The sequence below is a fragment of the Elgaria multicarinata genome, chromosome 22, assembly GCF_023053635.1.
Source record: "Elgaria multicarinata webbii isolate HBS135686 ecotype San Diego chromosome 22, rElgMul1.1.pri, whole genome shotgun sequence".
NCBI classification, from domain to species: Eukaryota; Metazoa; Chordata; class Lepidosauria; order Squamata; family Anguidae; genus Elgaria; species Elgaria multicarinata.
In genome coordinates, this window is record NC_086192.1 from 8,883,930 (window position 1) to 8,907,591 (window position 23,662).

General features: G+C 44.5%; 1 protein-coding gene across 1 annotated transcript in view; it reads right to left on the reverse strand.

The window, feature by feature from the left end:
* The window catches only part of APPBP2 (amyloid beta precursor protein binding protein 2), a 47,572-nt gene that overhangs the window by 18,558 nt on the left and 5,352 nt on the right, over nt 1–23,662 (reverse strand). The window contains exons 2-6 of the mRNA XM_063146613.1: nt 10,391–10,479; nt 6,960–7,111; nt 5,549–5,672; nt 2,652–2,820; nt 586–675 (exon numbers count right to left, since the gene is read on the reverse strand). Of these exons, the coding sequence (XP_063002683.1) occupies nt 586–675; nt 2,652–2,820; nt 5,549–5,672; nt 6,960–7,111; nt 10,391–10,479 (624 nt within the window). The remainder of the gene's footprint in view (nt 1–585; nt 676–2,651; nt 2,821–5,548; nt 5,673–6,959; nt 7,112–10,390; nt 10,480–23,662) is intronic.

A 23,662-nucleotide genomic window follows, 5' to 3' on the forward strand; every position in this document is an offset into this window, starting at 1 on the left:
TTGGCTCCTGCTGAACCTGGAGCACTGGGTTGTTTAAGGACTAAATCCAATTCTGAAACAAATCTCACCCTGTTGCTGGCATCCCTGATAGTTCAACCACTTGGTTGTTTAGCCCCCAAACAGCCAAGTGGTTAACCCATCAGGGATGCCAGCAACAGGCATCACTGGGTTGTTTAAGGACTAAACCCAATTCTGAAACAAATCTCACCCTGTTGCTGGCATCCCTGATAGTTTAACCACTTGGTTGTTTAGCCCCAAAACAGCCAAGTGGTTAACCCATCAGGGATGCCAGCAACAGGCATCAGATTTGTCTCAGAATTTGTCTCAGAATTGGGTTTGGAGTACATCAAACTAAATGAACCACACCTGGAGAACCACTGATTGTTCATACATGTCACAGAGCCACTGGACACAGGCAGACAGGTAACTCTCTCCACCCACCCACCATGAATGGGCATTGGCAGGTATTTATTTTCTCAGCCCTTGACAGTGCTGGTTCTGACATTATCAAATACTAGCCCCTAAAAAAACAGGGGATGGTTTCCAATCCTGCATGCAGGCTATCTGTAGAAAAATTAAATTCACCTTAGAAGCTTGTCGCAAAACATCCACTACCACTTTGACTGGCAATCCGACCGAGATCTCCTTCATGGCTTCTATGCACCATTTGTAAGCCTGTGGAGCGCATAACAATATTATTATTTACCATTTATAAGATACCTAAATATTTCTAAGGGCTGTACAAATATTTTGGGGGGAGTGAGGGGAAGGAGAGGGAATCACTCTCTGCCTGCTGGCTTGCTATCTAATATACAGAGAGCTTCAGCTATTGGGCGGTATAAAAGTGTAATAAATAAAAAAATAAAATACATGATTCAAAAGGAAAATATCATGGGGAGGGTAGAGGAAAGCAAACTCTAGTACCACTACCAAGCATATAATAAACTTAATATTTGGTGGGGGGAGATCACTCTTTGCCTGCAGGCTTACTATCTAGCAGAAACGATTCGTAAGGAAAATAGGAACGGGAGGGTAGAGGAAAGCAAATTCAATTACCAATATCAAAGCACTTAAAAAACTTAAAACACTCCCTTATTCAATCACGTATTACTCATAGGCTCAGTTCAGACAACGGTGGTTTTAGAACTCCACGGTGGAGTTTTTACACCACCGTTGAGAAATGTGTTGTCTGGCGGGAGAACTCCAGACGAGAGTTCCTGCACAACCGTTGTATTGCATGTTGTGTGACGGGCTCTGTGGAGTTTTCCATTGCGTTGAGTTGACTTTCCCCACTGGCTACAGAGTTCTCTCACAAGAGCGGCGAAAGGAGTGAGCGCCGCTCTAGAAGAACTGCCAGGATTAGTTTTTTGCAGCAATGGTTGATGGGATACCATCAGGAGGACAGGGGAGGAGAGAGGGTGGAGGAACTGTCAAACGTCGCAATGGATTTTAGTCAACTCCACGGTAGCCCACACACACACACACAACGGGAGAGTTAGAACATGTTGTGTGGTACCTCCTAAAAACTCAACCGTTGAATGGAGTTTTCCCACTGTGTTGACTAACGTGTTGTCTGAACTGAGCCATACTTTGCCACTAAAAATGGGCATGTTTTCGACAGCCCATTTGCGGAGATAAATGCGGAGGCGGGACAGAACCTCCAACGAAAAGAACAGGTGTGTGTGTGTGAATCTCAACAGGGCTGGCAGAACCCTCTTCTGCCCAGTGCAGCCTGAGATAAGGCCCCTCCACGCTCAGCTGTTAAGGCAGAGGGGCTCAGTGGGTAGCGCCCCTGCTTTGAATGCAGAAGGTTCCAAGTTTGATCCCTGGCAGATAGGGCTGGAAAATGTTCTGCCTTAAACCCTAGAAAGCTGTTGCTGCCAGTTCGTGTTGACAACACTGGGCTAGATGGACCATCCGTGCGCCTTGGTATAAGGCAGGTTCCTATGATTTTATCAGAGGCAGTAAGCCTGCGTACACCAGTTGCTGGGGAACATGGGTGGGAGGGTGCTGTTGTACAGTGTCCTGCTTGTGGGTCCGTGGTCGACAGCCGGTGGGTCACTGTGTAAACAGAACGCTGAGCGAGATGGACCCTTCATCTGATCTAGCACAGCTCTGGCTCTTCTTATGTTCTTAACCTCGCTGGCCTGACCCTTATCGGTTGAACTCTGGCCAAAGGCAGCTCACGCCCAACAATTCAGCACCCAGGGTGCTTACAGAAATCTCGCTCGTGGAACTTGGCTTTCAAACTTTGTCCCTTCGAGGAATCGCTGCTCTAAGTGGAATATCAAGCGTGCAAAGGGGGTGGAGGGATGAAGTCGAGAGCAGAGGGACAGGCTGTCCTGGGGCACAAAGTTCTGGCGAACACCAGGGGAGAGGGAGCTTGGCGGAAAACGCCGGGAGCCAGCAACGCCGGGAGACTCCCCAGCGCCACCCTTGTCTCGCAACGGTCAGGCGCTGATTTGAGCCGAAGGCTCGTTTCATTTGGCACCCCCTAACGAGTTAGAATTTTGGCGCCGAGCCACAGCGAGGCACGCTTCTGTCGGCCCACGTGCGCCGCTGCGGAGTCGACCCGCAGGGAAACTCCACGACGCGCCCTTTCGAGGATGTGCCGACAACGGCTGAGGATGGGTTCGGCGGGACACGCTCACCTCATCGTAGTGGCTTTTCGCAAAGAGCAGGGCGCACAGCTCCCCGTAGAGGGCTGCCTTGTTGGCTTCCTGCCCGTGCTTTGCGAGCTTGTCCATGTAGGACTGCGCGAGTTTGAACGTTTCTTCGCCCAGGTGGTATTTACAGTTGCCGTTCCGGACGTGCAGCAACCTAGGGAAGACATGAACCGCCTTGAAACCCTGACGTGGCAAAACTGCAGCGTGTTGAGTGATTCCCCCACAGGAACGTTAAAAGTTGATGATCTCGCCGCCTCAAAGAAGAGCGAGAATTCGAGGAGTCTCGTTCGGGTTTTAAAATCTTAACATCCTAAGCAAAACAAGCATGTCAATAGTGCAAGAAGTAAGGTAGCTTGGTTCAGATGTAATGACCTCAATCCAATAAACCATGGCTTCTTGGATTGAGAATGAGTGTTGTACTCATAGGGCTCTTTCTCTCTTCTCTTGCATGCCGAAACGCAAAACGCCTGGCTTTTGTTAAACCAAAGTTTCCTATTCCATCTGAAATGTCTGGTTTGGAGCTGGAAATTAAACCACGGTTTCCTGGTTCCTACAGGATAGGAAACTGTGGTTTAATGAACGTCAGAGGTTTTGTATTATGGCATGAAAGGGAAGAGGGAACCACACACAGGCATGGTGTGCTTCCGCGCCCCAATAAACCATTATTCATTGGGCTGAGATCGTTACATCTGAACTAGGCCAGTACACCTCTGAATACTAGATGAGTTTTAAGATCATACATTAACAGAGGACTAAAAAAGCAAACCAAACCATATTTTCCCTTGAAGCACAGAGATTTGTGCTTTGGGAACACCTATCAAGCACAGAGGCCCATTTCACCGTTTGTAACAGTAGTCAGTAATTACGTGGTATCAGTAAATTGGCTAAACAGCCTTGCTTCTCATGTTTCTGTGTGCTCGTAGTTTTGAAATAACTAGTTTGCTTCACAGATCAGAGGGGAACAAGAGCTTCGGCTATTGGGCAGTATAGAAATGCAATAAATAAATAAATAAATAAATAAACTCTAAGTGCCTGCACAGAATTAAGAACCTCTTTTTTGTATACGTACACAGTATCTACAAGCTATTTCCCCAACATAAAATTAACCATCCACAAACGTTCAACAAAAGTGATTCCGTTCAAGCCGCTGTCAAAATGCGGTTTAGGGAAAGCCCAAACGCGAATACAAAGCGTTAAAACGAAATCCTTGAGCGCAGGAAAGGCAGTTTTGCAAGACAGGCTTTGGAACAGTCCCAAACAGGAATCTCCTACCAGACCGCTAGTAACATTTTAAACTGCACAGATTAATCGAAAGTGAATACAACATGATTGATATATAAAGGGGGAGGGGAGGGCATATTTCCTTCCGTCAGTCAGTTGTGCAGGACAAGGAAGTGTAGGAAATCACAGCTAAGTGTGAAGTCAGCACAATCTCAAATAAGTCAACAAGCCAGTGGATGAGGAGAAGGACTGCAACTAAATGCCTCTTAAGCCAAGCAGTGTCACCTTGTTTGTGCATCAGCAGCACACAGCGAAGATTTATTAAGACACTGGCCCAGTTCCTGGACACACAGCCCCCAACCATCTGACCTCAAAAATTAGTTTTGAGCAAGTGCAAAAGGAAAGAAAGAAAGAAAGAGTCCCCAGACACTGAAAAAACAACAGAGTTGCTCACCAATAATGGTGGTGCTTCAAGGGGGAATCTGTGCAGCCATGAGGATGGGGCGGTTCAGAGACCATGGTGGGAGATGCAGGACAGAGAAAAGGAGGGATCTCTTCACACAGTGCAGAGTTACATTCTGGAACTCACTACCACAAGTTGTGGCGGTGGCCACCCATTTGGATGGCTTTACTAGGGGGTTGGATAAATTCCTGGAGGAGAAGGCCATCCATGGCTACTAGCCGATGGTTTTGTGCTACCTCCAGTGGATTTGGCTGGGGTCTTAGTGGAGAAACTGACCAGAATTGCCCCTTTTTCATCCTCTCCAAGGCTGTTTTTGAGAGCTTGGAGAGGCAAGCAGAGCGGTTCTCTCTGATCTATACAGGTGGTCTCCACGAACAACCATTTATTAGTAGTACTAGTATTATTATTATTATTATTATTATTATTATTATTATTATTTATATAGCACCATCAATGTACATGGTGCTGTACAGAGTAAAACAGTAAATAGCAAGACTCTGCCGCATAGGCTTACATTCTAATAAAATCATAATGAAACAATGAGGGGAAGAGAATGCAAACAGGCACAGGGTAGGGTAAGCAGGCACAGGGTAGGGTAAAACTAACAGTATAAAGTCTGCACAACATCAAGTTTTAAAAGCTTTAGGAAAAAGAAAAGTTTTTAGTTGAGCTTTAAAAGCTGCGATTGAACTTGTAGTTCTCAAATGTTCTGGAAGAGCGTTCCAGGCGTAAGGGGCAGCAGAAGAAAATGGACGGAGCCGAGCAAGGGAAGGAGAGGCCCTTGGGCAGGCGAGAAACATGGCATCAGAGGAGCGAAGAGCACGAGCGGGGCAATAGTGTGAGATGAGAGAGGAGAGATAGGAAGGAGCTAGAAGTAGCAGTAGTAGTTCAATGTTTGAGTTGCCCTATAGTTGAAGCCCTCAGGACAGCGTACACAATAAAAACAAATGAAACTAACAAGGAAAGCAACGGCAATAATTCAAAACAATTTAAAAAGAAGAGATGACGATCCAAACCGTGGAAAAAAGACCGTTTTTAAAATGCAACATTCAACATGTCCCTGAAGATTCAAAAAAGAAGCTCTTTTAAAAGGCCTGGGAGAATAAAAAGGTCTTAACTGGTTACCGTGGTGGCCTGATCCTCCGTTTGTGTACATTGCTGACTTTTCGCAGCGTAGGATTTTCGGGGCGGGGCTTACCTCACGCAACACTCAACCGCACGAAACCAGTGAAGCATCTCATCGTGAAGGGTACATAACTGGAGGCAGGAAAGGAAGACCTTCTCGGCGTCGCTGTACCAACCGGCGTCCGAGAGGAAGCCTCCTGGGAAAGCAAGCATCAAGGAGGCCTTGTTTGTGGTGGCACCTTGGCAAAAGAATCCTAAACACCCTCGGTCTTGTTTACTAAAACATCTCTATCCTGTCTGCCCTCTTAGGACCCCTGGCAACCATCACCGACCAAGCAACCTCTGGGTTACAAGCTAGAGCCTGCATCGGGGCTCAGCGTGCTGTCCGACCCCAGCCTCTCTCCGCCTAACCTCCCTCAAAGGGTTGTTGTAAGGATAAGTAAGGTAAGAAAGGCTTCGTGTGTGCTACCCTGAGCTCCTTGGCAGACGGGCAGGAGAAAGATAAAGCGAGAAATCAATCAATCCCGTGGCTCAGTGCAGTAGCTGAGAAGTAGGAGCTATAAATGTGGCTTTGTTTCGTTATATTTTTACCCCATGGTCAAACATGGTTCTGCGCCCCCCATTTTAGGCTCACAACAACCCTGCGAGGTAGCTTAAGCTGAGAGATGCAGCGACCGTCCCAAAGTCATCTACTGAGTTTTCATGGGTGTGTGGGGACTGGAACCAGGTTTCCCCCAGTCCTAGCCTGCTAGTCTCACTCAGGGGGTATCAAATACCCTTCAGCCCAACACCCGAATTACATTTTGGAAAGGCTCTGAGGAGCCGCCTTCAAGTATTGGGCAGGGCCAGAGATCAAAGGAGCCGATCCAAAAGGCCAGCCTATTTGAGCTCAAAGCTTTTACTGCCAGCAACTAAAGCTTTAGGAGAAGCAGTTCAACCATTCAGCCTGGGGGGGGAAACGTGGAAAAGCGAGAAAACGGCCCAAGAATCAGTGGGTGGGGAAAGGGGAAACTCTGGAGGGCCAGGCCGAGACCTGAGTTGGGCAGGATTTGTCCTCCCAGGGCTAATGAGGTCCAACCCGCCCGCACTGACTCAACACCACACCGGGCCTGTTCAGACGACACGCTAAGCCAGGGTTGGGCCCCCAACCCTTTTGCAGCAATCGGTTAGTGAGCACGGTTAAACCGGGGTTATGTAGCCACCGTGGTTAGGAAAAACGCCATCCACACGACACGCTAAGCCATCATGGTTAGCTCAAAATGCTTAACCGTCATGGCTTAGCGTGTCGTCTGAACAGGGCCACTGTCTCTCACCCCAGCTACACTCGCTAGGAAAACTGAAAGCAGCCCACCCCGCTGCACTCTCCATCTCAGCCCGCGCAAATCTGTGAGTGTTCCTTTTTTAAAACACAAGCGTTACTTTTTCAGTCGCAGGGGCTTGAAAGCAAGCGAATTAACCTAACATCCTGTTTTGCCCTCCATTACCTAAGACAAATCCAATCTGGATAGCTTTTTCTTTTACGGTCGCGTCTGATTCCGCTATGTAGGAGCACCTCCTGCTGAACGAATAGGCCAAGACCGAAGCTACTTTGACTCCGTGGTCCATCAGCGCCTGAAAGCAGTGATGAAGGAGATGTCTGGAAGAGAGAAATAAAGAAGGGTGAAGAGAACAGGAAGTTTCCCCCACTCCAATTAATGCCATGCCCCACCGAGTCCAGGGGGACGTCGTCCTGAGTAAACATACCCAGCATTGCACTGTGAGTACTGGTTTTAAGGAACAGATGCTGAAATAAACGAGCGATTCCCCCAAATTATCCAAATAAACTCCAGTGGAGCAGCAGTGGGCGGGTGTGCAAAAAACCGATCCGGTTAGGCCCCAGAAGGCCTGCGTGTTGTTCACCCCTGAAATTAAGAGACAGTGGCCCCGTGCAGAAGACACCTTAAACCATGGCTTTAACCATGTTAGTTAAGCCAGAAAGCTGGGCCGCGTTCAGAAGACACCTTAAATCATGGCAACTAAGGCAAAAGGCCTTGTTCAGCGTGGTTAAAGACGTAGTTTAAGGTGTCTTCTGAACACGGCCCGGCTTTCTGGCTTAACCAACATGGTTAAAGCCATGGTTTAAGGTGTCTTCTGCACGGGCCCAGTCTGTTTAAACTTTTTGGAACAGATGTATCCCCTTCCCAGAGTAACTGTCTCTTCCTTTTTATTTTTATTATTGCATTTGTATCCCACCCTTTTTTCATCCAAGGAACCCAAGGCGGTGTACATAATCCTCCTCCTCTCCATTTTATCCGCACAACAACAACCCTGTGAGGTAGGATGGGCTGAGAGTCTGTGAGTGGCCCAAAGTTACCCAGTGGGTTTCCGTGGCTGAGTGGGGACTAGAACCCGGATCTCCCGACTCCCAGTCCAACACTTCAGCCGCTACACCACCCTGGCTTTGCTGCAATAAAGGCGGCCAGAAACACAGGTGAAATGCTAACATTCATCGAAGATTTGAAAATGCACACACACACTTCCAAGTGCTGGATTTTAGACGCGAAAATGGATTTACTTAAAGGGGATGGAAAAACATGCACCTATGCAAAAGAAACAAATAAACCATTTTCCACAAATATCACCTCCAGCAGATTTGCAAAACAGGAAGCAATCCATCCTTCAAAATTCTAGCCCAGGGTGATATCAGCCCTGTGAAATATGCTAACAGTACAAGGCTAGCAGCTCTTAATTTGAAGCAACTGCATGTCTGTGTGCAGGACCAGCCGCTGCTCTCCCTTACTCCATCTCTCCCACCCTGGGTTCTCTGAAAGGGCAAGATCATTCAGGGAGAGGAACGGATGTGTTACGTCTGTCGCAGGAATCATGCTGAGATCTCTGCAATGCATCGGAGCACATGGAAGAGAACAAGGATATAGGTGTGGCGTGCTTCTGAGGAGTTTCTGAACCCCTAACCCAAAAGAGTTTCCCCCCTGTTTGATTTCATTAATATTATTATTGCATTTATTTATTTATATAGCACCATCAATTTACATGGTGCTGTACACAGTAAAACAATAAAACAGCAACACCCTGCCAAATAGGCTTCCATTCTAATAAAATCATAATAAAACAATAAGAAAGGGAAGGGAATACACCCAACAGGCACGGGGAAAAATAAAACTAACAGTGTGAAAGTAAGATCAAAGTCAAGGTCTAAAAGCTTTAGAGAAAAAAAAGAAAGGTTTTCAACTGAGCTTTAAAAACTGTAATTGAATTCGTGGTCCGCATATGCTCTGGAAGAGAATTTCATTTTGGGATCTGTAGATAGCTTTGCCTTCCTAAAGGAAGCCCAAACCAGCTAACAAAAACAACATGAAAAAGGTTATATTTGTCAGTAAAAAATTTACAGTAACCTAAGCAGCATTTTGAATCAATGCATTAAGAAAAATATTAATCATTCGATTAACAAGGAGAAGACATGTGCAAAGGCTAAATCAATAACATTTTTATTTTTAGAATGGAAGCCTGTGGGATTGTCTTAAAAAAATATTTTTGTAAGACGCCTTGAGAGCCCCCCCTTTTTTTTTTTGGCTAAAGGGCAGGATAAAAGTGCTATAATAAATTAAAAATGACTAGAGTATGACGAATGGATAGCAATGCAGAATACTTTAGCAAAACCGCCCCACAAAAAGACACCCTCATATTCAGCAGCCAGACTTCTACGTTCTATCAAGCAAGCTAGAGATTCTCAACCTTTCTGGATCAGTGGGCGCATTCAAAATGTTAGGAGAATGTTGTGGGCACTCTCACAAAATGGCTGTTATAGGAAGGACCTTGGCCATTCACAAAATTGCTGCCATGGTGGCCATGGCTTGTCACAAAACACCCATTTCACAGAAAGGTAAAATTGGTGAAACTAAAGGTCTGAGACCGCTAAGTGGTCTGAGTTCCGAAACACACAAAAAAAACCTCTTTTGAACCCATCACTTTTTTGCCCCAACGCTCATTTCACAGAAGGCAAACTGTTAAGGCTCAGAGACGTGGGGGCTCAGAAGCATTTTCGGAAATGAAGACGCCACTAGAGGCTGATATTTTTGGAAATGAAGATGGCACTGGCAGGCTGGCATTCTGATACTGGAGCCAGTATGCCAACCTCCCAGTTAATTTTGTAATTAATTTTTTTTGGGGGGGGGGGAGTTACAAAAAAATAAAAATCAGAAGAAGGAAGGCTGGTGGGTGTCCAGAGAGATGTCTGCAGGCGCACTGGTGCTCATGTGCACCACACTGAAAGCCTCAGTAATTAGTAAACCATTTCTTCTTCCCCGGTGTGTTTAAATAAAACGGGGTGCCTGGGGCGAGTAAGGACACCCTCCAAGTAACTAGGCAGAGAAGCTTTATACCATTTCCTTTTTTTAAAAAAGAAAACCCCACAGTTATATGCAGGTAGCCAAGCCAAACTGCACAACGCCATGGTGAAAACCGTTCCAAAAATACAATCGTATTTTTGCAAAGCGATCCTTGCAAGAGGGTGAGTGTGATCCAGCCAGATTTAAGAACTGAAGATCCACACACACAGAGAATTAAGCACATGCTTAGATCTCTCCCACTGAAACCGGTGGGAGTAAAAAGTGCTCAGCGGCGGTTGTACCATCTTTAGTAGGTTTTTCAGTTTTGGCCAAGTTATTTTTCTTTAAGTCTCGACAGTTTGCCTTCTGTGAAATGGGTGTTTTGCGACCAACCAGGCATACATGGCAGCCATTTCGTAAATATTTAAAACAACAACAACATGGCAGCCATTTTGTGAGAGCGTCCAAGACACACACCCAAAATTCCAAATGAGCCCAACCATTCCCAAAAAGGTCAGGGTAAAATAAATAAATAAATCTATTCATTCTGAAAAGCAAAAAAGACCAATATTTTTTAAGCACAGGATTACCTTTTATCTAAGGCTCGAAGCACCTTGGCAAAAACTTCTAGTTCACAAAATTCACTACCCAGCTGGCATAGCCGGCCTTGTTGGTAAAGCTGCAGGAAGAAAGAAAAAAGAAAAGGAGTTAGGAGTTTCACAAAATGACATAGGTACAAATAAAAAAATGTGGCTAGCACATCATTTGCTCCAGGGATCGCTTTCCGCACACACAGTAAGACTATTTAGAGTGCTTTTTAGCTTAACCTAGCAATTTATCTATACATCCCCCTTTTTTCCTCCAGAATGTCAATATCACGGGGCCTGAAGAGCTACCTGATGGACAGTGAGCGATGTACCTCTGCATGTAGGCCTAAGTCACAAGACGGCACAGGTGCCGTAGCATCTCAAGATGAACAAACACAGGTCAGAGTACACAAACGACATTTTCGGGCAGAGTTAGTTCTTTGTAAAAGAAGTGTCTTAGCCTGATTGCTGGACCTAGCAGAATTGTGGCCGCAAAGTGAAAGAATCATAGAATCATAGAATAGTAGAGTTGGAAGGGGCCTACAAGGCCATCGAGTCCAACCCCCTGCTCAATGCAGGAATCTACCCTAAAGCATACCTTGAAGGCCTGTAGTGTGGGACAGCCCACAACTTCCCTAGGTAACTTGTTCCATTGTCGTACTGCTCTAACAGTCAGGAAGTTTTTCCTGATGTCCAGACGGAATCTGGCTTCCTGTCACTTGAGTCCATTATTCCGTGTCTTGCATTCAGGGATGATCAAGAAGAGATCCTGGCCCTCCTCTGTGTGACAACCTTTCAAGTATTTGAAGAGTGCTATCATGTCTCCCCTCAGACTTCTCTTCTCCAGGCTAAACATGCCCAGTTCTTTCAGTCTCTCTTCATAGGGCTTTGTTTCCAGACCCCTGATCATCCTGGTTGCCCTCCTAGGCGAACTAGACACGATGGAACAAATGTAGCCTAGGGCATTCTGTATATAGGCAAGGGTATAAATTGAATAAGCAATAAATTTACAGGTAAAGTGGGGAGCGGCATGCAGTCTTTGTTATCTTTTCGGCACCAGGTCAAGACTTTTCTCTTCTCCCACGCATTTAACAGCATATACGGAGTTTTTTAACTGACCCCAGAATAGCTGTTTTAACTGGATATTGTCTGCTTTTATGGTTTTTAAATTGTGTATATTTGTTTTTAATGTCCACTGTTTTTAATTTTTGTAAACCGCCCAGAGAGCTTTGGCTATGGAGCAGTATATAAATGTAAAAAATAATAATAACATTAATAATAATCTCTCTAAGCTTGGCTCAGGCCCTCGGAGTGACTCAAGAGGGGTTGACAATGAGCTTGCAACTTTTAAGTTATTAAAAAACATGTTTCCGTCTCATTACACTCTCTGAAACAGAGCCGTTGACTCATCGATTGAACTCACTCCAGAACGGGTTTACTCAAATTTACAGTCCCAAACTCCCAATGTACCAATATCAGGATGAGCAGGTTCAAGACCACGTTCCATCTCAGTTTCCCTCCCCTGTAAAATCAGGATGTCAGCAAAGATTTAGCAGACAGAAATCAATTCTACTTCTTTTTTAAATTAACATCCTATTAAATTTCTCTCAAACTGGTTAGAGAAAAGAAAATAAGGGGGGTAACCGGTAGAAAGGCAAAGCAAAACGGCCCAGTTTCAAAATTCTGGAAAGGTTTTTAATTGTAAGTCACCTTGAGACGATTCAAAAATAAATGTACAAATGAACAGATATTGGCTGCACTCTTATGAAATGGAAGCTTATGACATAATACATTTGTTAGTCTTTAAGGTAGCACAAAACTGTTTTTTCTGCAAAGACTAATGAAGTTTTCCTTCTGAATACACAAAAAAACGTACGTATTGGGAGCCTTCTCAAAATGAAAACTGCAGCCTCTTTTAGTGTTCATTGTTCTTGACTTAGGGCACAATCCTATGCATGTTTAGAAAGAAAAAAGTCCTACAATTCCCAGCACCCCCCAGCCAGCATGGTGCATTGTGGGACCTTTTTCCTGTCTAAACATGAATAGCATTGTCCCTTAAGACTATTTCTTCCTTAATTAAAGGGGCGAGGGGGGGCGGGAGAGGAGAAACCCATGATTTTCTTTCTCTCTTTTAATAAAAAGCTTTTTTGGACTGCATGTTCTTTGCTCTTTGTAACACTCATATGAACCATTAGATTTTAACAGCTTTGTTCTCTTTGATTTGGCAAGTAAAAAAGCACTTCTCCCAGCAATTTTTATGGAGTATAAGCCAACAAAAAAATTGTTTACTACATTGCATGCTTTGCTGCTGCAGTCAAGCTGTGTGCTCTGTTCTAAGGGAAATGAAGCTACAAGATCTACTAGAAAGATTATTGCTGTCCAAAAAAAAATAAAAAAAAATCTGCATCAGGCAAATTTGAGGATATAATATTAAATGCTTGAATGTTATCATAGGAACATAGCAAACTGCCTTATATTGACAGGATTCAGACAACACTTTAACCCACAGTGAAGGGTTGAGTGTGGGTTGTCATTGAACCATGGGTTGTTGCTGAAATGTGGATTAGCATGCTGTTTAAACCCAGCAGCGCTAACAAACCATGGTTTCTTAACAAACCAAGAGAACCCATCGTTTGTTGTTGTGTTGTGAACTGTGCAATAACAAATCATGTTTTGTTATTGCAGCTGGGTTCAGACAACACGATAACCCACGGTTTAACAACAACCCATGGTTCAATGACAATCCACACTCAATCCTTGAGTGTTTGGGTCATCATGTTGTCTGAACCCAGCCACTGAGCCATACCATTGGTCCATCTAGCTCAATATGGTCTATATCAGGGGTGGGCAACTTTGGGCCTTCAGTTGACTCCCACGATTCCTCACCTTATATATTATGCTGGCTAAGGCTGACCAGAGTTGTAGGCCAAAGCACCTGGAGGCCAAAAACGAGTTGCACACCCCTAGTCTATATACTGGCTGGCAGGTGCTCTACAGGGTTTCAGACAGGGATCTTTCCTACTGGTAGCATGACCTGGAGGTGCGAGGGATTGAGCCAGCAAGTGTCTTCACCGAGTTACATTCCTTCCCATCAAACCAGACATGCAAATAGACCACTTCTGACTCACCTGAGGCGAATAAGAACTGCCTGCAGGCGATCAGGCAAGGCTGTTTACAGGAAACGGTAGATTTAATCCAGGCATCAAGCCAAGTTATGCTTTGAGCTAGCTAGGGTTTAAGAACCCAGGCCAAAACTTCCAGAACGTACAACAAGCAAGTCATGTTTGCTACAACTGTCTGTCTGTGAGGTGCTCTGGTCTCCTGTTGCAGTGGCCACAAGAGGTGAGGCAACGGCTATACTTATAGTCCAGGTTTAGGCAACCTGGTGCCCTCCAGATGGTTTGGATGACAACTCTCATAATGCCTAGCCATTGGGACATACTGGCTGGCGCTGATGGGAAGTAAAGTTCAAAACAGTTGGAAAAGACCAGTAGTTCTTCCCCATGCTAAATTGTGCACATTCAGGTATCACACCATGGTTTCCAGAACCGTCTTCAAACCATGGTTTCAGATTCTGGTTCCACAGTCAAGTACAAACTACGGTTTCTCAATTCAGACCTCATCGCACCAAGCTTCCTTAGCCATGGTTTATTATTATTATTATTATTATTATTATTTATTTATTTATATAGCACCATCAATGTACATGGTGCTGTACAGAGTAGAACAGTAAACAGCAAGACCCTGCCGCATAGGCTTACATTCTAATAAAATCATAATGAAACAATAAGGAGGGGAAGAGAATGCAAACAGGCACAGGGTAGGGTAAACAGGCACTGGGTAGGGTAAAACTAACAGTATAAAGTCAGAACAAAATCAATTTTTAAAAGCTTTAGGAAAAAGAGTATTTGAATTGAGCCATAATAAACAATTAATATTTATTTATTGCATTTCTATACCGCCCAATAGCCGAAGCTCTCTGGGCGGTTCACAATTTCTCTCGTTTCAGGCAAACGACATATTGATACGTTTGGTGAAATGGGTTTTTAAGAAGTGTACGGGCTACCAGTTCTGTGTTTTTTTTGGCTAGGTCATTTTACATTACTACGCTCTATATTCTTAGAGTCTATCGTAATCCTTTGGGATATAGGAACTGTATTGCCAACACACCCGTGTTTATGCTTATTTGTACAGCAACCCTGGCAAATGTCTCATTTTCAAGCACCTTTGCTGTTCTTCGAAGTAACCGGAAGCAGGGCTTGATCATTTAGGAATTGTACATTGTTAAGTGTTTGTGGAGTTCCCTCTCATCTATTAAAAGATCTGCAGGGAAGAGGCAACCTTTGATCCAGACTGCCAACCTAATTGGTTGGCCGCCAAGCCTTTATGAGAAGAACTATTCCCACGAAGGCTATTGAACTCAAGGAACATTTGAGAAGTTGTTTACTCAGACGCACTGCACTTAATTCCAAAAAAAACCTATACATCTTTACCAGCCTCCGAGGGATGGGAGAAAAGGCAATGAGAACATAATTAAAGCTTAAATACCTGCAATTATTAAATACATTATTACAGTAAAGAGAAGTGGTAATAACCAGGCCAAAACTAAGACCATCAGGATGCAAACCTATGTACCATAAGTACCATTGAAATCTATAGCACAATGTAGCCATAATGTCCTAATGTCATCAAATCATGCATATGCTTATGACCTTGTACACTCTTTTAAGGTTTCCTTCAGAAAAAGCGTGGTGGTGTCCCCACATTGGGGCTAATCTTGGTTAACACTACCCAGGATTGACTTGTAACCCTGGCCTCCAATCCTGGTTTCAAATAATGGTTAAAGAGGGTAATCCTGGTTAGCTCCAATGTACACAAGATGCTACACCAGGGTTAAAACATGGGAGGAGAGATGTGTTGAATTGCAACTCCCATAATTCCCAGCCAGCAATACTGGCTGGGAATTATGGGAGTTGCAGTCCAACACATCTGGAGGGCAGTTGGTCGAAGCAGGCTGATGTAAATACTTGTCAGGAACCATGATATATTGAGTATACGCTGTTACACAGCAGGGTTTGTTTACTAGGTCAAAAGACTGCACTTTACTGAAAAGAAGTTTAAAGGGTCTTTATTCAAAATTGGCCAGTTTCCCTCACAGTGAACAAGCTGTATTGGTAGGCTGGTTTGGTCTTTAATAGCCTTATCAGAAATTCTGAAAGCTCAACATATTGCTGCTACTCTTTTTCCTTAAATATGAAGAAGCAGGTTCTATGCTGGCTGGCGGAATTCCAAAGTTCTGGAGTAGCATCCAATGTTAGTCCTACACAGAGCAGACCCACTGAAAAGAATGGGGCTTGAATTAGCTACGACTAAACTTATTTCAATGGGTCTACTCTACGCAGGGCTAACATTGGATATTATCCAATATATCCAAGTTGAATTAGCCAAAAAAAAAAAAAGAGGCTGATTCAATATAGGGAAAAGGGAACCGTTTTTAAATTAAAGCAAAGGCAGATTCCAAGATCATGTTTCTTTTTGAAACTTCCGTTCTAAGGAATTCGGGTGTTCCTTGGGATCTTATTAGGGGTTTCTCTAACTTCTTAAATAAGTTTGCTCCCAGAAGACCATACTGCCGTTCCTTTATCTGAATATGCGGTTTATTAAAGATTGCACTCTCCAGGCCACTATTCGGATATTTGGTCAACGTACACCGATAACATAAGAAGACCCCGATGGGTCAGACCGAGGGTCCATCTAGTCCAGGACTCTGTTCAAACAGTGGCCAATCAGCTGTCGGCCAGGGACCCACAAAGCAGGACACAGTGCAACAGCACCCTCCCACCCATGTTCCCCAGCAACTGGTGTACATAGGCATCATTTGGAGGCCCAGTATTGGGCAAAAGGCGGGATACAAATAAAATAATAATAATAATAATAATAATATAATTTATTTATTTAGAATATTTATATACCGCTCCCCATTGAAAAATTTCAGAGCAGTGTACAAGGTAAAATGAAAATAAAAACAGAATAAAACAGTTAAAACAAAATTTAAAAAGAAGCAAAAAACACAAATCCAAGGCTGCATTTTAAAGAAAGGCTTCTTGGAATGAAGATGTTTTCAGGAGGCGCCGAAAGGAGTACAAGGTTGGCGCCTGCCTGACCTCCAGAGGCAGGGAGTTCCACAGGAGGGGGGCCACCACGCTGAAGGCTCTTCCCCTGGTGGATTCCAATCGGAGGATGGATCTATGTGGAACCACCATGAGCAGGCCCTCGGATGACCGCAGTGACCGGGCAGGTTGGTAAGGGAGAAGGCGCTCTCTCAGGTATCCTGGTCCCAAGTTGTTTAGGGCTTTGTACACAAGTACAAGAACCTTAAACCTGGCCCGGTAGCGAATAGGCAGCCAGTGCAGTTCCCTCAGCAGAGGAGTTACATGCTGGAAAGGCCTCTGATACTGCAAGTGGCACATAGCCATCAGGGCTAGCAGCCATGGATAGCCTTCTCCGCCAGGAATTTATCCAACCCCCTTTTAAAGCCATCCAAATTGGTGGCCATCACTACATCTTGTGGTAGTGAGTTCCACAGTTTAACAGTGCTTAAGTATCAATGAAAGCTTATAGATGCCTTTGAATGCACCCTAACTTTATTATTTATTGAAACATTATCACTGGGATCTCAGAGCCGCACCATACATCCAGTCCCACCCCTCTCTTTTATTTATATGGCAAGGAAGAGAAAAATCTCATTAAAATATATCTGGGGAAAAAAATAGTTTGCCCTTAGACACATGGACAGTTAGGGCTACAGGACTGATTTAAATTTCTCGCACATAAACCTACCTGGCTATCAAGATCCTTTTGTACACCCGCCGTGAGGTGTGACAACATTATGCATGGTGTGGAGGAAGGGGACAGGGAGACATTTTTCTCCCTCTTTCATAAGGGGTCATGCCAGGAAGCGGAGGGTGGGAGATTCAGTACAAGGCAGCACCGTGGGGCAGGCGAGAAGAGCATCTGAAAAGGGTGGAAAAATGGGTTGCAAAGTTCCAGGGAGGAAGGAGGAACCTCCAACGAGGCTAAAGAGACTCTGTTAAGAGAAACACGCCGATTCACACTGGATTTGTGAAGGCCACCCCAAGTCTTATTTGGGAAGAAAGCTAACTTGTTTTTAATGGTGGTGGTTTTTCCCCCCCTGTGCCTGCAGCCTTAGGAGGAAGACATTCCTTTCTTTATTGTCAGGGCTGGATTAACGCCCTAGTCCAGCCAACTGCGTGCCCAGGACTCGGTGGAAAGGTATATACGTGGTTGGAGCTGCCGAGGGCAGGAGGGGAACGAAAACCCACCACCACTGCCTGCCCACCACTGCAATCTGGCCCAAGAGCTTCTCCGAAATCAAATTCAGTCCCTTGGGCTGAAAGGCCCTGTTCAGAAGACACCTTAAACCATGGTGGTTAAGGCTTTTTTGGGGCTTAAGGAGTCTGCTGAACAGGGCCAAAGAGGATAAAGAGTCCTGATGCAAATAATGGTTGCACAGGTTTTACAGGTTCTATTTTGCTAGGACTCCAGTTGGACCCAGATACAAAATAGCGTCTCAAGGAGGCAGAAAAAGAATTGCAGATTGTGCCTTTGAGCACGTACTCAACTCAGGAATTTGTTTTCAGTACCAGAATGGGAACTTGCAGGGCCCACCCCAAAATATTCGTTATTTCAGCAGCTTCATTCAAGAGGAGAAAAGCCTTTTTACGATGGCCATTTTTAACCGAAAGCCTTGTTAACCTACTGTGATTTCACCCAGAGACCTACTAGTAGATTTATCTTCTGCTTGCCCGGGAGTAAATGATCACATTGGAGAAACATACATATATGGACCTGAGCAGCATCGACGCAAGCCGCGTTTAGAGCAGAGCTCTTTCAGCCTAAGAGCTGAATTCTGTGGTGGGCGGGGCCAAGGGGCGGAGCCAGAAATACCCAATATCCCCACATATTTTATGTTAAAGGTCTTTCTACCATTAATTAAGTGGTAGGAAAGGCATTTGAACCTGGTAGAATGGGGGAAATAACGGCTTGGGATCACACTACCTGACAGAACGCCTCTCCCGACAAGAACCTACCCGTACACTGCGCTCAACATCTAAGGTCCTCCTCCGAGTGCCTACTCCGAGGGAAGCTCGGAGGATGGCAACAAGGGAGAGGGCCTTTTCAGTGGTGGCCCCCCAATTATGGAATGATCTCCCTGATGAGGCTTTCCTGATGCCAACACTGTTATCGTTTCAGGCCAGGTCAAGACTTTTCTCTTCTCCCAGGCATTTAACAACGCTAAGTTTATTTGTTTTTTAACGGACCCCAGAATAGCTGTTTTTAAATGGATACTGTTGTTTTTATACTGTTTATGTTTTTGATGGTTTTCAATTTTGTATACTTTTTAATGTTCACTGTTTTTAACTTTTGTAAACCGCCCAGAGAGCTTCAGCTATGGGGTGGTATATAAATGTAATAAATATATAAATACATACATACATACAAAAGCCCGGAAACCAGCAAACTATCAGTGGTCAGGGGAAAGGATCGTGGCCATTTGACAGGGGGAGACTACCTGGACACGCACAGACCCTGCCCCAAATCGGATGCTGCACTAAGCTTGTGACAAGAAGAGCAGGAAACAAATGCATTAGATAAATAAAAATACAAGCTGGCCTTTCACTACTGCTCTCTGATACTCTGCCAGGGTACAAGCTCCAAATGAAATCCATAGCAAGAAGAATCCCACTGACTTCTCTCTACAGGATTAAGAGACTTTAATCATAACTCCCATGTTGCTATTGAGGGAGGAGAGCAACACGAAATCCTCTCTCAGGTTGTTTTCGCTGCTCTTTTCCTAATACAGCGTCGCCTTTTCGAGATAATTTATATGCATCACCATAATCCTGCCTCTGCCAGTTTTTATTATTGTTATCATTCCTTCACAACCTCCTAAGTCCTATTTCGTAAATAATTCCTGCTGGAGAAACAAAGAGAATACGTTACAAGAGGAAATACATTTAGCTGGCTATAAAAGGGTCTCCGTCAAATGGGGAGGGGGGGGAGAAGAGAAAACACACATACCTAAGAATATAAGAACTGGGTCAGAGAAAGAGTCCGTGTAGTCAACAAGGCCTAACCTGCATCAGCTTTTGGATGCTCCTAGGATAAGCCTTGTCCTCTGCCTCTGCGTGCCCACAGGGATATGTTTAATATAGAGATAATGGCCATCGATACATCTATTCTACATGAATTTATCTAGCCCTTAAAACACACACACATCTCTAAATTAGGGGCCGTCACCAAATGCACAGCAGAATCTGTTGGTGGGGAGAGCTGTAGCAAAGTGGTGGAAGTAGGACTTGGCGTGCAGAATGTCCCAGGTTCAATCTCTGGCATCTCCAGGTTAAAAAAATAAATACATCCCCAGCTGAGAAAAGCCCTCGTAGCTGCTGTTGGTCAAGGTAGATCAGCCTTCTGCCAAGCAACCAGGTGCCCTCTGGATGTTTTGGACTACAACCCCCGTCGTTCCTGACTGTTGGCCATGCTGGGTGAAGCTGATGGGAGTTGAAGTCCAAAGCATCTTCAGAGCACCAAGCTGGTGTAGACCTGCACTAGATGGATCAGGATTGCTAAGGCTAACATGTTTTCTTGTGGCACAAGCTTTCGTGGGCTAGAGCAGGCTTCTCCAACTTGGGTCCCGGCATATGTTCGGGACTACATCATACCTGGCTAGGGCTGGTGGAGCTTGCTGTCCAAAACATCTGGAAGGACCCGAGCAGAGTCTATTTCAGCCTTCCCCAACTTGGGGCCCTCCAGTTGTGTCCGGTCGGAATTCAAGGTGTTGGTAATGACGTTTAAAGCCCTAAATGGCTTGGGACCTTGATACTTGAGGGAGCGCCTCTCCTTATATATGCCTGCCCGAGACTTGAGATCTGTTGGAGGAGCCCTTCTCCACATCCCACCAACACAACACATTCGCTGTGATGAGACAAGGGAGAGGGCTTTCTCTGTGGTGGCCCCCCGACTGTGGAATGCCCTCCCCTTGGAGGCCTGACTGGCGCCTACGCTGATTTTATTCCAGCGCCACGTGGAAACATGGCTTTTTAATAAAGCTTTTAATGGCTGAATTCACTAAGATGGCACATTGCTTTTAAAGAGAGCTCCGGCTATTGGGCGGTATAGAAATGTAATAAATAAATAAATAAATAAATTGTTTTACTGCTTTTAAATTATACATTGTTTTAACTTGGTTTATGGTTTAATTTGTTTTTAGCTGCATATATTTACTGTTTTATATTGTATGCTTTTATCTGTACACCGCCCTGAGATCTCATTGATATAGGGCGGAATATAAATTTATTTTTATATAAATAAATAATAAATAAATAAGACTACAAATCCCATCAGCCCCAGCCAGCACAGCATGGCCAAGCTGGCAGGGGGTGATGTGAGCTGAGTTGCAGTACGACACGGCAGGTTGCGGAAGTCAGGTCTACTTCATCAGACGCTCGAAAGGTTATTCTGAACTGGCAAGTTTATAACTGCACATTGAGGGGAGACATGAGAGCACTCTTCAAATACTTAAAAGGTTGTCACACAGAGGAAGGCCAGGATGTCTTCTGGATCATCCCAGAGTGCAGGACACAGAATAACGGGTTCAGGTTACAGGAAGCCAGATTCCGGCTGGACGTCAGGAAAAATTTCCTGACTGTTAGAGCAGTACGACAATGGAACCAGTGACCTAGAGAGGTTGTGGTCTCTCCCACACTAGAGGCCTTCAAGAGGCAGCTGGACAACCATCTGTCAGGGATGCTTTAGGGTGGATTCCTGCACTGAGCAGGGGGTTGGACTCGATGGCCTTATAGGCCCCTTCCAACTCTTCTATTCTATGATTCTATGAGCATAGAGCGGGTATAGGCAAATCAGTGCCCATCAGGTGTGTCAGGCTACAATTCCTATTAGCCTCAGCCAGCATGGCCAATGCTGGCTGGGAATGTCAGGGGTTGTAGTCCAAACATCTGGAAGGCACCAGGTTGCATACTTATAGTATAGAGGAAAAGAATATTTTTTAGCAGTAAGGTCAAGTGACAACGGAATGGAGAAAGAACAGTCTGATACTATTTATTTTGCGTAATTTAATAGCGTCAGGCAGAACTTTATACATCCCTTTGCCATTTAACCCGTTCTCATTTCCCTCCCTCTCCCTATCTTACATCCTGGAACTTGCCAACCGAGGAAAATCCTTCATGCATCTGATGAAGTAAGACTCTAGTCCGCAAAACTATGTGTCGTAATCAAATTCGCGGCTTCTGTTAAATTGTGGTAGTGAATCCCATAAGTTAACTCTCTGCTGCAATTTGAGTAAAAATAGACACTTCCACAAATTTTCACACTTCCTATGTGGAAGTCGTCACCATGTCGGAAAAACGTATAAAGAAAACGAAACAGCACCAAAATGTCCTGCAAACGATCTAACTGCAATGCATGCGGAAAGGGCATCAATCAATTTAGAATTGCCTTGTCCAACCTGGTGCCCACTCCTATCATCCCTAGCCAGTATTGCCAAGCTGGGGAAGATTGGTTTAAAAACTATGTCACAAACTGGGTGTCATTCTATCTAGAACTTCTATCTAGCATTTCCACCCCTAGAATAAATCTGTAGAAAAATTAATTAAATGCAAGAACTAGATTAAGGAACAGTGTGTTACGAAGGAGATACGCTCACATCTTGAGAAGCACAAAGCCTCACGTAAGGAATCTACTGGGTGCTTGCCAGAATACACACTTTGTTAATTCATAGTCCTGCCTACTCAATTAACTTTTACACATGTTTCATAACACGGAATGCCCATAAATGATCTACCCTGAAGACAACAGTAGTAGTTGGCAAACCTAACACAGTACTCCATTTTTGTCGATACCAACAATACATTTATTTATTTTATCTGTACCCCACCCTTTTGAAAGCATAATGCACTGTACGTAGGGAGTCTTCACTTCTCTCTCATCGTAACATCCCTTTATGGTAGATTATACTGAGAAATCGGCTGCATTCTGATGTCACAACAAACCATGGTTTGTTGGGATAAGAATGCCCTGGGTTTGCTCACCATATCTGTACGCCGCCCTGAGATCTTAGTGATATAGGGCGGGATATAAATATTTTAAATTAATAAATAATATCCCACTCATCATACGAAAGGGAAAATTCAAATTTCTGCTCAGTTTGATTCATCTGTAATTTTTTTACACCACTTAATATGCCAAAATCTCTAAGCAGCGTACAATATAAACAACTCCATTTTGTTCCAATATGAAAATCTGTGGTCTGTACAAATCATAGTTGGTTAAGGACTCCGATGCAGAACCAGGATCTGATGGTTCCGCATCGGAGTCCTTAACCAACTATGATTTGTAAAAAAATAGGGTTTGTTCCAATTTCTGAACATGGCTGCATTCAAATGAGCTTTCAAATGATGGAAAGAATCCTCAACTTACTTATTTATTACATTTTTATACTGCCCAATTGCCGAAGCTCCCTTGTGGCTTGTATACTCCCTATTCTCTTCTAATCCCTTCCCCTTGTATGCAAGGAGAAGAGATTAGAAGTTTCCCCTTCTGGTTTCTCATCAGGTGTACCAAACGGTTGTTTGCTCAAGTCGTAGACTGCCTGCAAATCATAGATCAAACCATGGTTTGAGATCTGTGAAATACGGCTGCAACAGTGTGATATGGCTGCAACAGTGCGATATGGCTTCAAGAAAGGCAAGTGCTATTTTGGGCTGCATTAATAGAAGTATAACTTCCAAATCTCGTGAGGTACTGGTTCCTCTCTATTCGGCCCTGGTTCGGCCTCATCTAGAGTACTGCGTCCAGTTCTGGGCTCCACAATTCAAGAAGGACACAGACAAGCTGGAGCGTGTTCAGAGGGCAACCAGGATGATCAGGGGTCTGGAAACAAAGCCCTATGAAGAGAGACTGAAAGAACTGGGCATGTTTAGCCTGGAGAAGAGAAGATGGAGGGGAGACATGAGAGCACTCTTCAAATACTTGAAAGGTTGTCACACAGAGGAGGGCCAGGATCTCTTCTCGATCCTCCCAGAGTTCAGGACACGGAATAACAGGATCAAGTTAAAGGAAGCCAGATTCCAGCTGGACATCAGGAAAAACTTCCGGACTGTTAGAGCAGTGCGACAATGGAACCAGTGACCTAGGGAGGTTGTGGGCTCTCCACTAGAGGCCTTCAAGAGGCAG